Source organism: Lolium rigidum, chromosome 3 (genome assembly GCF_022539505.1).
Source record: "Lolium rigidum isolate FL_2022 chromosome 3, APGP_CSIRO_Lrig_0.1, whole genome shotgun sequence".
Classification (NCBI taxonomy): domain Eukaryota; kingdom Viridiplantae; phylum Streptophyta; class Magnoliopsida; order Poales; family Poaceae; genus Lolium; species Lolium rigidum.
Window position 1 is genome coordinate 127095083 of NC_061510.1, and position 18472 is coordinate 127113554.

Genomic DNA, 18472 nt, shown 5'->3' on the forward strand with positions numbered 1-18472 from the left:
TTGTATAATTCCTTTAAAACTCTGGATTTATGGGATTCTATTTTAGCATACAGTTTTCCTTTCTCAATTGCTGTTTGAGATGCTTCTGGCTTTCTGAAAGAGTGCGTAGGAAATGTTGATACTGTGGTTTTATTTTTCAGATGTGCACTTTGCTTGTTGTCCATCTTTTAGTATTCCTTTCCTTCTGTTAGTGAAGACCTTTCTAATAGTAGTAAGATGTGGTATATTTGATTCATGGGTTTTATATGGTAAATGAGATCTGTTAAATCTTTGCTAAATTCAGGTAATATACATAATGTTTTCAAAATGCAGGGGAGGAATTGGCACACATGGCCAGGATGGCTAACCTGGTGGTGCTCCACAGGCGCTGCATGCCGCCGTGTTCCAGCACTTCAGGTGGAGCGCAAAGGCCGTCGAGTACTGTTGGTTCGCTGAAAAGCAGCGTGTTTCTAAAATTATTTTCTATGTTAGCTACATGAATTTCTTCTTAAATATGATTGCTCGTGTTTCCCTATAGTACTATGAGACCAGTATTTGTGTAGGTGGTTAATCGAATATTTTACGTTTTCTTAGCAGCTAACATTATTATACTCTGCTCATGGTTCAATGATTCATGGATCCCATGTGCAAGATATCTATTTACTTTCAAGATTTAAAATCTACTGCTGACAACATAGGTATGCTCCTCTAACGATCCAATTACAAACGTGGCGTAAACATGAACCGTGGTTAGCATATAGATCATCCATACTTAAATATTATGTGCATTTGCAGATTATGTGCACGCTCGAGGGTTGAAGCTTGATATTTACAGTGATGCTGGGTATGCTGGTGATCCAATTTATCATACAAAAAACACTAATCTGTTCTCATTCCGTTGCAACTAAACTCGGCATAGGCTCTATGTGATAACTTGAGAATATTGTTTCTATGACATGTCTGGCTTGTTGCTGCTGCTGAGCAAAATCGCAGGCTTCTTCAGTTAAACAAGGTACAACCCAGTCTGCATATCCTTTTGTTTATTGAGCTATCTTTGCCCATATACTAGCAATCTGATCTGTGTATGCAACCTGCGCATTAACAAAAGGCAAGGATGTCGATTTAATTAACTTTTGCAGTGATAGATTTCTTGGTACGGCTAAATGCATTGTTCATTTCAAAGAGTATACAAGGGAAGAGATGTTGCACATATAAAGAGCTCCGAACTGTTGAAAATAAGACAGTGTCCAGTACAACTCCATCTAGGTAGCCTGATGTTATCTATGGTACCCATTGCCGAAGCTAGCTGTCCTGACATATTCCTATAACTCCATACAACTTATCCACTTTCCAGCATGTCTACTTGTAGTGAAACCATACAAGTGTTTCCTGTGCATTATTTTAGCCCATTTCCGTTTTGGTATATACCAAACAAATTTTGTCTTCCAAATAGTTGTCTCAGTTGCCAACACTGTTGTTCTGACAATGCAATTTTCTCCTTGTAGATACTACTACTTCATTATTTTCGGTGACATGGGAAAGGTAAATATACGCCAATACTGCCTTAGCTTACTGCTTACATTACACATTTTAATTCATGAGATGATCATGTGCCGTGCATTTTAAAAGCCACATGAAAGTTTAAAAGCCACAAGGCATGTTCATTAAGAATTTGTTTCTCTTTTAACCTATAGCTTTACTTGTGGTTTGAAACAAGATCAATCATGCTAAGCTGATTTATTATACTCTAGCCTATGCACAGTCTTGTGCTCTCTCTGATTGTGTATGACAATATCATCTTTTGATCAAACATTATCCAGACGATCTCTGAATATTTTTTGTCTGAATCTTCTGATCAAGCACTATCTAGCAGTAATAATCTATACCAGTGTCTACTTAATGTTTCTTATAGGAATAGACAGAGTATTATGATGGAGGGTAGTAACCTTATGTTTCTCTTCTTCTGTAAAGTTAGAATAAAACTTTAGTTTTCAGTTGAAATAGTTCCAGGTTTTCTATCTCCAAAGAAGCCCTTCTGTTCCATTCTCATTATGTTCTTATATTTGGAATTTTGCAGTGCTTGGCCGATGGGGCAGACGAGTATTTACAGGCAAATAAAGAATGCTTGCTCGCTCGATGTAGATGAATTAGTATCCATACATGTTGACTGGAATTAACCGTGCCTTTGCATTTCATTAGCAGGTAAAAAAGATCAATCAGGAAGACTTGAGGAATTAACTTTAAAAAATATCATTGGTGAAATCATGTCATTTCCTTTTCTTTTTGCTATTTGAAGTAGCCGTTTGAAGTAGCCAGTATATGACTGAGCTTTTTGCTGGCCTTGAAGGCCTTTAATTAACCCTTTGGAACCTATATATGAAGAGTTTTAAGTTATCGAGTCGATTGCCTCATTGTTGCGTGCTATTCTCATCTTATGTTTTTCGCTTCCTGGAAATGATATACTTAAATATTACTGATCTACTTAAACTGAGGTGGCCTTGAAGGTCCAAGTCACATAAACAACTAAACTGAGTTGCTCTTACCTTGGAATTTAGCTCTTGCCTTGGACTTGCCTTGCACATTACTAATCTACTATAAAATGAGTTTTTGGCTTCTTCAAAGAAAGAAAAGATATACCCAATCAGTAACTGTTCTCTTTTAATTGCATCAAATTATGTTGTCCATGGTGATTGAGCAATAGTTTTGTCATGCAGTTTCCTCATTCTGCAGACTATTGTTTATTGATGCTGACCAAGGAACTGGTGGAAAATGGGGCCTAATGGATTCTCCACAAACTGGTGCTTACAGGAGTATATGGCGTGATCATATTCATGTACCATTCAAGTTGTAGTGACAGACTACCTGGTAATTGGTTACATTTTGGCTGCATAATTCTTATGATGCAAGCTCTGTAGGGTAGTGAATTTCAGTTGTATAAACTTTGCTATGAAGATATATTTCTGACTGTCCAAAATAAAATGATGCAAGATGGATACATTAAGAATTCAGGCAGCCTAATAATCCCCATTTGCAGAAGAATAAGTCAATAAACCAGGAAAATCTCTCATCTTTATCTGTATACTTTAGTGGCCAGCTATTAGCTCCTTTTGTATTCATCTTGTAAGTATGTTTTCTGAATGTTGTGTCATCTGCTGTCTCAAATTGGCTGACATGTTCTTCAGTTATATCATGCACTATAGTTTCAGAAAGCGTGCAGAAATAGCAATGTGCAGCCAATTCTTGATGCACTATAGTTTCAGAAAAAAAAACACATTCAAGTCAAACAAATCTTGATCCATTAATAGCAATGTGCAGCCAAATCTTCTTTCAGGTGACGCTGACGCGCAAATACTTCGTGTCGGGGCTCTTCAATCTCGGAGGGCATGGAGCGAGGACAAGTCCATGGCGGGCATGTGAACAGGGCCTGGGCGAGCTCACCGATGGGCTTGAACAGGTCTGGCGTCTCCTTGCTCCCCCGTTCCGGTACCCTCCACCGGCGCGGCCTTCCTCGAGCCCTCCATCAGCGAGCTGCGTGGCCGTACGAGCGAGGTTGACTTTACAGGTTGAGCGGCGCGGCCTTACGTGAGGAGCAGGACGACCCCCGCGGGAGCCCTCTGACGGTGAGCTGAGCGGCGAAGGACTGCGGGTGGCCGGCGGGGAGGTTGAAGACGGAGAAGAAGCTAATTTGAAATCTCAGTTTGGACTGTAGTTTTATGCAAAATTGTCTTTCTTCTGTTGCGGCGACGGTTAAATGGAGCCAAATGGAAGTGTATTATGTTAATAGAAAGTTGATGTTTTTGTTCGGTTTGATGCCTAGATAGCTTGTTGGCTGGAGCTTGTTGCTACTGCTATTGTTGAGCCGGTGCTCTGTCAGCTGCTGTTACCGCGTGCCCGGCCTGCAGCTGCTGGTTGTGGGACGTGGGGATTAACCGAACGGAAATTATAGGCAGGGTATGAGGAGAGAGGTTAGCGGGGGATTGGGGTGGTGGTTGGGGTTCACCCAAATTCTCCCCGGGTTAGATCCACGTGAGTTTTGATTCCCTCGGAACCGAACGAGGCCTGACTTGGTCTCCGTGTTGACTTTGGGAGTTCAAGATGATATCTACTGCCAAAATTACATGAATTATGTATCAGTGTAACCAGATAGAACAAAAATTATACTCCTCTTGTTTAAAATGTGTCAAAACGTGATGTTTCTCCTCTTATTTATTTTTGATGCAGCGATCCAAATGCCCTAGGTGGAGTACCAGTTATGCAGCAAACCTTAACAAGTAAGAATCTCTATGCCATTTAATTTGCTCCCTTTTTACTGATATGCTTCTCAATCTTTTTGATGCAGTTAATTTCATGTGAAAGACATTGTACTCATCATTAGCTCCCATGCATTCCACTGCAGATATTCTTTCTTCAGTCCCAGAGTGCATTAGACCAGATGGACTTTGTTCCACTGCACAATTTTGAGCCTGACCATCTTTATGCGTTGATATCGTTTGGAACAGCATGGTGAGCAGAATGGCGGGAGGAGAGGCTATCCCAGCGGGAGCAGGTTGCAGTTGTGGCTGCCTGAGCGGGAGGTTAAGCTGGTTGGCGGCGACCGACTCCTTCAGGTGGGCGCAGTTGCGGCAGTCCAAGATGGAGAAGAAGATGCATTGGCCTCCTTGAGGAGGATGCGAGCTTGAGCAGCAGGAGGCTGCTGGTGTGGGGCACCGGGAAGAGCTCGAGCGGGAAGGCCGGCGGCGCTAGGGAAGCAGTAGTAGTAATAAAATAGTAAGGTGACAGAACTAAGATTTGTTGCATCGATCATGTATTTCTTGTTGATTTTTGGCGGAAGAGCTTATACAAAAGCATGAAAGCTGAAAAATAGTGTGAAATCATACTAAATTATGAATGTAAAATACTAAAGCAGTTAAATTTTGGGTAATTTTTAATATAAAATAAGCTAACATTTAGGGTTTAAATGTTGACTTAACTTTGCCATTTGCGCGATAGCGCAACAGGTCATCTAGTGTCGTAGAGGAGACTGGTTTTGCTCTTTGACTGGTTTTTCTGGTCCCTTTCTCTCCCTCGTCATACACCCTCCAGAAAAGTCCACGACTCTTCCCAGATCCTCCAACCACCGTCCCTCTCCCCCTCCTGTTCTCCTGATCACCGGCGACCGGCAACAAGGACCAAGGATCCCTGCCGGCGTGCGGGCACCCATACCCAAGAACCACTGCAGCCACGATGGCGGCGCCGCGAGGCGAGCTCCATGGCGTGGCGGGCGCGGCCAGAGATCTGGAGTCTAGAATCTGGCAACGCTGCGGCCGGGGACGTCGCATACGGGTTCTCGCAATGCACTGTGACTAATTCTCAGTTGCTCTGCAACTGAGAATACATTACAAAAAGTCTTATTTTTATCACCAAATTTTATCATTCTTACACAACCCAAACGACAAATCGATTTTTCATGGAAAGACTTTATGTGCATGTTGCATCTAAAGATTTACACGTGATTTTTTTAGAATTATTTAAAATTTTAAAATAAAGAGAGCATATAGCACCCAAGAGCCAAAATATCACTCAAGCTTGACTTTAAGAAAGCATTTGACTCCGTCAACTGGGAGGCGCTGGATGCTATTCTGGATGCACGTGGCCTCGGCCCCCTGTTTCGATCCTGGATCTCCGCAATTCTTAACACTGGGCGGACCGCTGTGCTACTGAATGGTGTTCCCGGGCGATGGATCTCTTGCAAGAATGGGCTGCGCCAGGGGGACCCCCTGTCGCCATACCTGTACTTAGCCGTCGCCGACCTCCTCCCCTGCCTCATCTCCATGGAGGCGGGTGGCGACCCCCTGTTGCACCCTCTTGTTGACGACCTTCCATGTCCTGTGATACAATATGCAGACGATACCCTACTGATCTGAGAGCTGAACACTCCCAAGTCCGTCGCCTCCGCGAGCTCCTCGACGTCTTCTCTCAGGCCACGGGTCTACACATTAACTTCCACAAGAGCACCTTCGTCCCCGTTGGAGGTGTCACTGCTGAGCTGGCCTCGGATCTTGCAAACATCCTCGGCTGTCCCGTCTCTTCCTTCCCGCAGACATACCTTGGATTGCCGCTCTCGGACCACAAGTTGCCTGCGGCTGCGCTGGAATTCCTCTCCGTCAAGATCTCCAAGCGCATCCCCGGATGGCGGACGTCCTTGCTCCCAATTGGCGGGCGCCTTACCCTCACTACGGCAGTCCTGTCGGCCCTCCCGTCATTCGCCATGTCTGTTCTGCCAATACCGAAAGGGACACTCTCAAAAATGGACAGACCTCGACGGGCGATGCTCTGGAAGGCAAAAGATAAATGCTCCGGTGGTGACTGCCAAGTTGCATGGGACTATGTTTGCCGTCTGCGGTCCGAAGGGGGACTGGGTGTTATCGATCTTGGTCTCCGGAACAAATGTCTCCTCGCTGAAAGCGCTGCATGGTTTGTTCACCGGACGGGACTCTCCGTGGACCAGGTGGGTGAAGCGCAGTTACCTCAGTGCCCGCCCGCAGGTGGCCACCCCCGCTTGGAAGTGCTTCCAGTCGCTCATTCCACTATACCGCTCCATTACGAGAGTTGAACCCCACGACGGGCGCGCCACCTCGCTCTGGCACGATGCTTGGACTCCGCTGGGCCCCCTGTCGGCAGCCCTCCCCGCGGCCTTCTCCCACTGCCTATGCCCCCTCGCCACTGTTGCCGATGCCCTCGAGAATGGTGCAGTTGAGGTTCCACTTGTTCACCGAGTTTCTGCAGCAGCCGCCGGCGAGATGGAGTTCATCCATGCTTGCCTCTCCCGGATCTCTCTCACTTCATCGCCGGACATTCGCTCTGTATCGCTCGGCCCATTGACCGACTTCAACACAGGAAGCGTCTACCGGTCCCTCCACTCCTCGGGTTGTATCGTCCCAGGGCAAGACGTCAACTGGGCCTGCTTTGCGCCTCTAAAGGTGCGGGTGTTCTTTTGGATACTGCGCCTCCGCAAGACCAGGACACGGGCGCTGCTACACCGTTTCGGATGTGTGGCCTCCCCGAACTGCCCCTTCGCTGAATCAAGCGGAAGACACCTCACATTTGTTTGTCGGCTGCCCCCGCCTTCGCCTCCTTTGGAATGTCGTCTCCCCCTCAGGTCGCCCCCATGTGGGCGCCGACGTTCCGGCCCTCCTCGATGCTCTCTCCGAAGACTTACCTCCCATGCACCCGGAAGCGCGCAACACGGCCATCTTAGCTCTCTTGTGGACCGTCTGGAAATCCCGCAACAGAATGGTGTTTGATGCAGATTTTATGTCTACTCCGCGCATTCTAACCATGTTGGTAGACCATCTCCGCTCGTGGGTCGTCCGTGCCCCCCCTAGGGTCGACACGAGCGCCCTGCTGTCTTGGTGCCGGGCTATCTCTTAGAGTCTGTCTTTCTCCTTGCCCTATGTTCCCCCCTGTATCCAGCCTCCCCCATCTCTCACTCTCGCTCTGTTTGGGCGCGGTATGCCGCCCCAGACCTATTTTGTAGGCTTTATGCCCCCATGTAACCCACTCCCACATTAATGAAAAATTGAGTTCAGGTGGGCGATCGCCCCCCGTTGTTTCCTCAAAAAAAAAAAGTTCTAGACAACAAAACTAGGATCATGGCCTCAATGTGATTGTTGAAGGAATATTTGGGGAGACAACACCTCCTTAAAAGAGAAGATGGAATAGCCACCGCTGCCCCCACGCAACTACCGCCTGATAAAACTAGGATCATGCGCAATATGATCTGTCGTTCAAGAACTCGGTTCGACTCGAGGGGGGGGGGGGGTGATTCTAGCCGGTAGCAGGCAAAGAAGGACCGCGGTGGGTCGAGGGTGTATAAAGGTTGCTCGTTCTCGCTGAACATATCCCCGCAAATCCAGAAACAGAGACCTCCAATGGCAGCACTACTTCCACCCTCTACGATGCAACCGAAAACATAGCAGAGGAGGTGATGCTCTGCGACATATTTGCTATGTGTCTATGTCATATGTGTTCCACGAGAATCCTCGGTTATTTTAACCGGTGAGTCTATGTCAGAGCAATGGGCTCTATGAGCCGGACCCTATCTTAGTTCCGGCTGTCAGCAGAGTGATTGTTTTGGTTTTCTAAACCATAGTGATGTGTGGAACTCATGTGTAATGAGTGTGCACCATCGTTGCTATGTGTCGTAAATGTGGTGTCAAATTGGCTACCTGCTGATTATTGATGTTTCCAAGTCTACTCCATCAACCGTATTAAGGATACCTATCTAATCTGAATCATGTAACTAAACTATATTGTACGGGCTCTGCATCCTTTCGATAGCGTTTGAATGTACAGAAACTTTGTTTGATGTACTTATGACCATGAAATGCTTGCTTTCCTCTTACATTTACTGTTGTTCACCCAGAAAATTTACATGATCTAATATTCACTGTTCACCCATAAAATCTATGTGATGCAATTAACGTAGCTAATCTAAATGACCACAGGCGCGACACGGAACAAGTAAAAATTTGACAAAGTCATGCAGGCGGCGAGGCGAAGCTCTCTATCTGTCTAGTTTAATTCATGAGTGTGCATGTACTGGCACTGCAAAAGCCTACATGCACAGTATGCGGCACATATACCAACCACTATGCAGGTATGTATCAAAGCATTGTAAGTGAATCAACGTAAAAGGTCAATTGCATCCAAAACTTACGGTGGTGTTAGACACTTTCCTGTCTGTAGACTTGAACAAGATTTAAGAATTCTTTCTCGTCTTGAACTACCGTATTAACTGCAACCTGGTGAACCAAAAGGAAATAGTTCTGGTAAAAAGATATAGGTAGCAACAAGAAACCCATTCAGACAATGAAAGAAGCATGACAAGACAATTCCATGAGTTCCATACTTCCATATCGATCAGGTGCAATGACAACACCTTTACTACTAATAAAGCTGATTCAGTATAGTTTGAAAAGATTTAGCAGCTTCGGGTAGAGATATCATGAACTGAAAAGCAACAATGTTTCAGCAAAAAAAAAAAACTACAGCTTAAGGCTTAATGTTTACCAGTATAGAATGGGGGAACATTAGCATACAAGTATTTAACCTATTCACAGAGCATCATTTATAATATTACTGTATATAAATAATCCCAATAAAGCAATTCTTATCAATGACATGTTAAAATCCGAACAAGTTCTACAGATGATTTGACTATGTAGAAATTAAATAAGAGATTCAGTAATTTTTGCAATCAAGTGAGGAAAACAAAATACCCCCTCCATCCATAAAATATTTTCCCAGCATTCATACTACATGCATGTACTATGCCGCAACACTTCAGATAAATAACCGATACACAACTCTGAAAACAAAAAAGACAAATCTGGCTTTGAACAGTACAAGTACAATACAGTTCACTATAAATTTGGATATGGTACTACTCACAGCCCTGATTTGTCTTTTTGTTTACAAGTTGCAAATCAGATTTAGGAGGATGACTGCAGCTGCAGAATGGACGTCATGACCAGCAAGGCCCCAGTACAAGCCTTGTTTGCTTCAGCCTTTGACGGCTGCAGCTCCTGCAGCCTCAGTACCAGTTTGGTAAGAGTACAGGCAACAACTACAGCCAAGCAGAAATCGCCTGATAGAATGAGTGATCTGAGATTCAGGGTCGATGCCGATGATACAGGAGTAACTGATGGAGTCGAAATGGCCTCGTTAGCAGCACTCAGTGTGCCATCTGCAGGAACAACAGGCCTCCTGGAAGACAGGGTGACAGAGTTCACCATCGGCTGGGCTGGCTTGGAGGGATCAGTTGTCTCTCCATCCGCTGAGACAGTGGAGAACGGTGGATCCCCAAGGCACTGCTTGATGGTGGAAATGGCTCTCTCGACCTCTGACAACGACAGGGAGTACTCCCCAAGGATCGAGAGAGCGATTGAACATACACGGGACGCCCGGATCCGATAGAAGGTATCACTCAGCCTCCGGATCATGGACACGCGCAGCTTGGGGTTAGCCGTCGCGATGATCTCGCGCACAAACAACACAACATCAACTGCTGCAGCAGCATTAGTGCCACCAAGGAAGTCCATGAGGAGGTACACCACCGATCCAGCCACCTTTGGGACCTCCACGGCACATTCATGGATAGCTTGCAACAGCATCCGGCGGTACTCCCCTGATTTCGTCTTGCCAGCCTCCTTCTTGAGGTAAAGCACTACCTCCTTGACATTACGAGGAGTGAGCAGACCAAGCACCAGATCCAGCACCTTCCTCTTGATGTCTAAGTTGGGGATGGCAAGTGCACGCAGCACATCCATCACTGCATCCACCATCACATGTCGGTATGAATTGCGCAGCTCATTCAGACGGTCCAGGAGGATGAGTCTGACATTGCTGTCACTCTGCGATGAGAGCAGCTTGTTGTATGCGTTTGCGGCAGCGCGAGCATCAGTGGGGGCCGAGGGGAGCGAGGCAAGCGCACCGGCACACTCGTACACAACAGCTGTGCTGGGGGAAGAGAGGAGTGGGACGATGATCTTGATATACCTGCCCTTGTCAGCACGGTTCGGAGAACTGCAGACCTTGCGGATGAGCTCTACCGCCGCCATCTGCAGGAGATCGGGCCACTGGGTAACACGTTGAGCGTTGGAGAATAGGTGCACAAGAGCACGTTCTTGCGCACATAGGCAGAGCGTGAGGAACGCATTCCGCCGCGCGGAAGCGTCCTGCTCGGAAGCGAGTGCGCGCTCGACGAGCTCCGGAGCGTCGGGGATGAGCTTGTCACCGTGACGGAGGCGGTAGATCGCGGAGATCGCCGACACCGCGTGGCGGCGGACGAAGTGGTGGCGGTGCTCGAGGTTCTCGAGGATGGACGGCACGAGCGGCTCCAGGATCTCCGGCTCAGAGAGGCGGCAGAGGAACCGCAACGTGATGCCGCGGATGTACTCGTTGAGGTGCCGCAGGTTGTCGCGCAGTTTCTGGCAGACGAGGATCATCTCCGGGAGGACGCGGCCGGCGGGGTCGCGCTTGTCAATGATCTCGAGGTAGAGGAGCAGCAGCTTCTGGATGGTGTGGTCCTCCGAGGGGAAGACGTAGCGGACGACGGTGAGGAAGAGCTTCGGCAGCGTCTCGCCATTGAGGAGGAGCATGACCGCGCGCTTCATGGCCTCCGTCTTGGCGGCAACGTCGCTGCCCACCAGATCCGAATTGATCACGTTCGCCATGGCGGCGGAGCCCTTTTTGAAGTGGATCATCAGCGTGCACGGCTTGTCCATGGCGCCGGGTCTGCCGTGCACCCGCGCCGGAAGGTGCCGGCGGCTAGGGGTGACAGTGGTTTGATAGTTGGATCAGGCCGGGTTAGGATCTGGGCGGCTGGAGCGGGAAGGTACAGGGGCTGAAGAGGCGATGCGGGCATTCGGAGCTTCGGGCCGTGATCTAAGGCATTGCTATCGGTCGCCAACATCTCTGCCCGAAACAGCCTGCCGCGCGCGGTTCTTGGTCTCGCCCGAGCGAGTGAGTCAAGGCAACCCCAACCGGCCGGGGAGTGCGAGTCGGAAAACGAGGCATGGCTTCCGGTGCCTCAGCCCCGGTGGAGCCCACCGAATTAATGGACGTGTGCTAATGGTGGTGCTCCCCACGCTAGCTGAAATCAAGTCAACACCGTCATCTTCTCTCACCCCTTCTTTCTCTCACGCGCGCACAAACACGGCTTTCTCCATCCATTCTGCATGGTTCTTTTTTTTTTTTTTTTTACATCCGTATCTACACAAGTACGGATGGAGTACTTTTTTTTTTGAATTTCGTACGGATGGAGTACTTTTAAGCACACAACTCGTCACGATTTATATATAATTGTACAATTCAATAACAAAAAAAATCAACACGTTTGAGTGACTAAAATGACGCAAACATTTTCTTATACAAAAAAAAATGATGCAAACACCAACTCTGCTTGGCCCCTTCACCTGGAGCTACAACCCAAAGCATGCAGCCCAGCCAGAGAAATCCGTTCCAACCAATGTCAGGAGAGTGCCACCATATATTACAAATAAAGACATGGTCAAGTTTCTTCATCTTCTCTAATCAGCAACCGTCCAAAGTAAATATGCTTTCACATGAGGCGGTCAAGCTTTTATGCCAATTGATTTAACCCAATTGCCCAAATCCAGAAGCAACCCTTTCTTTCTGCAGACCATGCATGATACACTCACGAAAGCTAAAACTATACAGGTACGCAGGAAACCGTATATGGTGGTTGCACTCACTAAATACCATATGAGCATTCCCAAGCATATACAAGCACACCCAAATTCAAAAGTACCATTTGGTAAATTTGAATAAACCCCACAAGTTTAATAATAAACAACAACATAAGCAAGAGAAAACATTAGACACCTCACTACGGGAAAATATGTCTTTGCCGTGCAACTATTTGCACAGCAAAGGGCCCTATATACACGGCAAAGGTCGCATGACAATGACATTGACGGCAAAGAAATCTTTGCCGTGTTGTAATGTTTTCCAGGAGGCCTGTTGTTCCTGCACGGCAAAGAAATCTTTCCAAAGAAAGCCTGCACGACGACGCCTATTTTTCCCGTAGTGCCTTAATATAATGTTACTATGTAGCAGTGTTCATTATATCACGAGTAGGAAGCATTACAATATACATCGTGACCAATAAAATAAAATTGCAACACACAACTCCGTGACATGTATTGCCAGATTATTCATTGGACCAGCATTCCAATAAGGATCAACTACGCCTTCTCTCATGCATACAAACAATGCTTAGAGCCGCCAATGAGAAATGAGTGACTACCAAGCATACAAAAGAATACATGATTTCAAGAAAATTTAAACAGCCATGAGAACAAATGATTCAACTACCACGAAAAACCCAGACCACGAATACGACAGGACAGCGCACGTACTCGACCGCGAACGTAGGAAAAGATTCAACCTTTGGCTTTCGATGTATTTGTGGTCCTGGATGGAGCAGAAGGTGCCGGACCGGCGGACATAGTGCTCCGACAACTCCTCCACTCCTCGGGCTGCTCAAGAAACAATCGATGGCCATTACTATTCTGAAGCACACCAGCAACTCAATCTCAAGTATATAAACCAGATCATGGAACTAAGAGAATCATCATAAATTAGATTGCTTGCTTGCTTTTCTGACATATTCTTCAGACTGAAATTGGTTCCACCATCATGCATTCATGTTAAAAATGCTAGTAGATGTGCTCAGAACAAGCATTCCCAGTGGATGTACTATGCTAGAGCAGGATATGTGCCCTATATCAATGAAGAACGTATGCTAATGTAGGTAACTTATTCTTCACACATCTATTTCCATGAATCTCACGACTAGGATTATTTACAAAACAGCAGACTATATCAATGAACTGGATATTCATCTTTCTAGTTAACAGAGGCCTAGTGGTGACGAAAAAGTAACAGCAAACAGGCAGCAGCAGCAGCAGCAGCTCGCCAAAAGAGAAGAATCAACCTTTTTGTGCCGAGGTCGCCGTGTTGGACCTTGCGGACGAGCAGGGCCTCCGCGTCGGCATTGGGGCCGCGCGAGAGGCGGCGATGACTTGCTGCGCGGAGACGCACTGAGGCTGCGCCAGAGGCGCAGGGCGGCGAGTTAATGAGCGGCGTCGGCGGAAGAGCTCGCCGGAGAAACCGTCCTCTCTTACGAGGAGACGCTCCTCGCAGAACGACGGCGCTCCGTGCCCCGCTACGCCCATGCCGGTGCGTCCTGGTGGCCGGAGACACCTCCCCGGCGCGCGGCACCTCCAGACGCCTTTGGCCAAGCTGCGCGCCCCGGTCCTGCCAGCTCGACGGAGCCGCGCGCATGGATATGCACGCGGGCGCCGGCGAGCAAGCCGACCGCGTCGCCTTGGTCTCTGCGGCCCCGTCTATCTAATTGGCCGACGCCGGAGGGGGAGCGGCGGCGGCGGCGGCGTTTGATCTGGGTTCGTTGGGTAGAGGAAAAATGGGGAATTGGGGTTTCGGTTGGGCAATTTTGTCTGGCTAGGATTAACGTTGGCCCAATTTCTGTCTGGATGGGCCACAGCCCACGTTGTCTTGGGACAGGCATTTTCTTCTTCCATTACGACGCCGTAGCTATTCCCGCTCGTTTGCATACCTTGGAAATATACTAAATCCGTTTGTTACCATGCAATACGTACGTGCTCCTGTGTGTCACCATGGGCCAACAACCATGGAGATGGAGCTACCCAATCTAGACCTTGGCCGGTGAGTTTCTTTCTTCATGCATATAGCCACTAGGCAAGAGTATCTAGCTAATTAGTTCCGTCAATTAATTAGACATTCAATACTTAGAGATCGATGACTCATATATACCTTGATCCCAATAAGAGAAAAGACATGGTGGCCGCCTTCCTCCTCCACCGTGCCGATGACTAGTTTGCTGCCCTCCTCATCGACCACGCATGTGATGAGCTGTAGAGCTAGTGATGCTGATCGTGACATGTGCATTGTGTGTTTTGCAAAATTGTAGGAATCTTATGTGAATTAATCCAACATATGATCCAACAAAAAGGATCTGATACAACTCTCACTTCGAGGCCACCGACCAAACTATTGTAAGAACTTTGACTCTTTTCGGGTTGTTCATGCTTCTATGACATATCGTAACATAAATAAGGAGAAAAGCCGCGTGGATTAACCACTTATGATGGAACGCTAGGGACACACGATGCGGGGCCATATGAAACACCATTTTGAGGCTATCCACCCAACTCTTATATGAACTTGGATTTAGGGTTGATGTGTTCTTATAAACTATCCTAGCACAAAGAAAGAGATAATTTTCATGGTATAACCACTTTCGCCGGAGTTGTAGGGGGCAAACGATGTGGGACCCACATAAAAGAGTTTTCCAGAAATTGCGCAAGGAAGGATCGAATACCCTCCCCCTCTTGAACGAGGTTCTAGTATGGGCATATGCGGATGTTTCAAAGAGTACGTAAATGCAAAACTATTTTGTAGCCCTTGGTACATAAAAAGGAATATGTAGAGGTACATTCTAGACTTATAGTGTGAAACTCCCACTTCGTGGTCACTCACACAACTCTTTTGAGAACTTGGAATTTTTCTGGGTTGTTCGTGTTCTTATTATGACCTATCCCAACACAAATAAAGATGAATTTAGCATGGAATAATCACTTTCGTCATAAAGCAAGAGTTAGACCGCGTTGGGCCTAAATAATAGGGTTCCGTCTGAACTCGCGTAAGGAAGGGTCAGAAACCTTCCCCATTTACCATAGAGTTGTATTATGGGTATGTTCGGGTGATGTAAAGAGTAAAAGAAAATGCACAGATCTATAGTGGCACTTGGTTCACAAAAAAGGACTATGTAGAGAAAGGTTCTAGACTTTGTAGTGTGAAACTCCCACTTTGAGGCTACCGATCCAACTTTTGTAAGAAGCTAGTCTGTTTTGGGGCTGCAAGAACTTGGTCTAGTCAACTGGTTTGGTAAATACTATGTGATCATAAGCTTGCCAACCGCTACGTTTTTCCAAGGCTAACACTAGCTGCTATGTGATCATATCGTTTGAAGTCAAACACCAAAGCCATCAACTTTTTCGAGCTTTGATCTTACCAATGCCATCCACTTCTTTTTATAGACCAAAGCGATGATTATGTAGCAATGTGTGTACTCGAACCATGTGAATCAACTTATGAAACTTGTTAGAGCACCTCCAACCGTTTGAGCCCCCCAGGGCGATTTCCGGACGTAACTACCGCCCGATTTGGATGAAAATAGGGCGTGGGGGTCACCAGTTTCCCAGTCGCCCCCAGCATTCGCGTAAATAAGGCTTTCATTTCGAATAATTGTCTTCTCGCTACACAAAAGCATCACCCAATAGTTTGACGATCGGATCAGCCACATATCGACGATCTAAAAGAAACTAGAGGATAACAGGGGCATCGGCAGTCCCTTCATGCAGCTTGTCTGCTGCTGAGTCGGGTGGCGATGCATCGTTGGCCGCCGGAGTCGCAGCGGCGGGAGTGGACGTCGTAGACGGCGACGAGGACGAGGTGGAAGCCGGAGGCGAAGGCGTAAACCTCGATAGAGGAGTGGATTGGGCGTAGCTCTCGTGGAACATGGCAGGTGACGCCGGCGAGAAGGTCGAAGACGAGCCGATTGTACCTTGGATTGGCCATGACCGGGTAATAGGCCGACGCCCGGCTGTCCCGTGCTCATGGCCATGAAGACCTGCCTCTCTTGTTCATCCGCCGCCGCTGCCGAGAGCTTTATCTCTCTCTCCGCCCTGCCGCGAGTTAAGATCTCGCGCCGCTCCACATCCGCCGCCCACCTTGCGTTTGACAATCCCGATGACCTCTCTTTTGGCGCCCGCGGCTTCCTCGCCTTTGGCACGCCTTCGTCCCCGATCTTCTTCGGCGGCATGGTGGTGGAAGGGAAGAGGAGGAGCTGCAACTGTGGGGAATGGCGGTAGCGCTATTCCGAACTTTAGCGGGGAGAATGGGGATATGCGGCGCAATTTGGAAGGAAAACCAAATAAATGGAGGGAACTAGCCTTTCTGTGGCTGACACCGCGGGTCCGTTCGACGTTTCGTCCGGACTCCCCAAGCGCGCCTCGACGGACCGGAGATGGCCTGGGTTCTCCGGATAGATTAAAGGCCTTTGCAATAACGTTCGTCCGGATGAAAAAAAAGGGGTGCCGAGGGCCTCGCCGGGGAGACGGTTGGTGGTGCTTTTAAGATAATTAGGCGGATCGACTTAACTTTTAAACTTAGCGAGTTCAAAAGTCTAGCTTGGCTCGTGCTTGTACTAATAGTACCACAAATTGAAGTTACCATTTGGGAGTAGTACTTTGCAGGCTTCCAAAGGAGAGTATCTACTAGAAGCTGGATGATCGCAGACGGATAGGCGGATAGTATTATGGACGGACCAAGAAAATCGCTCGCTGGCGGCCAGCGAGTCGGATTGATTGCATTCAATTTCAATCCCACGCGACCCAAATTAACGCAAATCGCGTGGAGCCCGATGCGTCCTTGCTACTCATTCTCTCCTCGCTCGCTCGACCAGCGCTCAATGTTCACCAATGCGCCGCCACCATCGCTGGCCGATTCCGGCCGGCTCCGGCAAGTCCTCGCGCCGTGGACCTCCGACCCAACACCAGATCCTCCTCGTCCATCGATCCCACACATTGGAGCCTCCGATTCCACCAATCCCTCGACAATCCTACTCAACTCCGGTGAACGGGCCAGCCCACCTTCGGAAGGACTCCCAAAGCCGGCAGGGACGCCTCCCCTGTGCCCCTCCTCCTGGTGACTACGGAAGAGGCGGTGCCAGGATCCACACCGGCCTGAAGCCATGGTCGAGCCCCCTCCTGTTCAGGAGGGGCGCGGGCTGGAAGAACCGCGCGGCCGCGCATGACTGCCGGCGGGGCTGCGTGAAGGACGATTTTCTGGTCGCCTCCCCAAGCTTCTGCTGGCGGCGTCCATGGGGAGCTTCTGCAGGCGACTTCCCCGGCCACCTCCCCGAGATGCTGCCAGTGACCACCTCCCCGAGCTCCTGCTGCCCACCACGTACTCAACCGGATGCCGCCGGCCACCCACACGACCTGCTGCCACTCGGTGAGGCCTCTGTCCTCCTCCTACTCCATTTATCGTTGCAATAAAAAAAAGAAGGTTCTTTGTTCCTGCTGAATTTGTTAGCAGTGGAGAATGCATGAGGTTGATAATTCATGAAATTGCCCAACTGGACCAAACATGCCGTTGTTCCTGGTAGTTAACTATCCCGTAGCATAAATTCAGAATCAGGGGACCGTATAAAATTTACCTGTATTGCCAACGTTGATTGTAATTAAACTACCAGTATAAATTCAGAACCAGGCTGGGAACCATATAAAATTTAAAATTTTGGATTGGGATCAATACTTAGTTGCAGTACTATATTTGTAGATGATGAAATTGGATGATCACTAATGAAGAGATTGTCTATATTTTTAGAAGACACAAAGTAGGGCAAGATTTGATGACAAACACCTATCTATGAAACGACTTCCAATTATAAGCACACGGTTAGGTCCTGATAATTGTATCATCTCATGTTTAACTAGACTAGGCCACCAATCTGAAGGAACAAATCTTCCTATAATTGCTTTAGTCGCTACGGTCAGCTTTCTTAGGTACCAATTTGCATTTTTGGCATTTTTGATACCGTAGCTTTTAGTTGCTACCGTTAGCTTTGTTAGGGGCATATTTGCATTTCCGGTATTTAGGTTGTTACTAGCTTTTACATACTAGCTTGAAGTGTAAAATTGTTCAATATCCGAGGCTGGTTCAGGGGTGATAGTGACAAGAGTTACACTAGCTTCGGGATGCTGATTTGTTTGGTTGTTTGATTGTTACAATTAAGTGCATGTCTAGTATATTACTAGCTGATTAATCAAGTACTTGTTGTACGAGTTGTTGTCTGTTAATGCTTAATTATTCCTGAACC

General features: G+C 47.6%; 1 protein-coding gene and 1 long non-coding RNA gene across 3 annotated transcripts; one reads left to right on the forward strand and one right to left on the reverse strand.

Moving 5' to 3' along the window:
- Nucleotides 1–590: 590 nt before the first annotated feature.
- LOC124702303 lies at nucleotides 591–1517 on the forward strand. 2 transcript variants are annotated; one of them, XR_007002407.1, is made up of 4 exons: nucleotides 591–677; nucleotides 775–823; nucleotides 973–991; nucleotides 1485–1517. It is a non-coding gene; the product is annotated as an uncharacterized LOC124702303 (long non-coding RNA). The 2 variants fall into 2 exon arrangements; XR_007002406.1 differs by lacking the exon at nucleotides 1485–1517 and having other exon boundaries at nucleotides 973–1040.
- A 7935-nt stretch (nucleotides 1518–9452) lies between these two features.
- On the reverse strand, nucleotides 9453–11246 carry LOC124695498 (coatomer subunit beta-2-like). Its single transcript, XM_047228338.1, has one exon. The coding sequence runs from the start codon at nucleotides 11244–11246 to the stop codon at nucleotides 9453–9455; it is 1794 nt and encodes a 597-aa protein (XP_047084294.1).
- Nucleotides 11247–18472: the final 7226 nt, after the last annotated feature.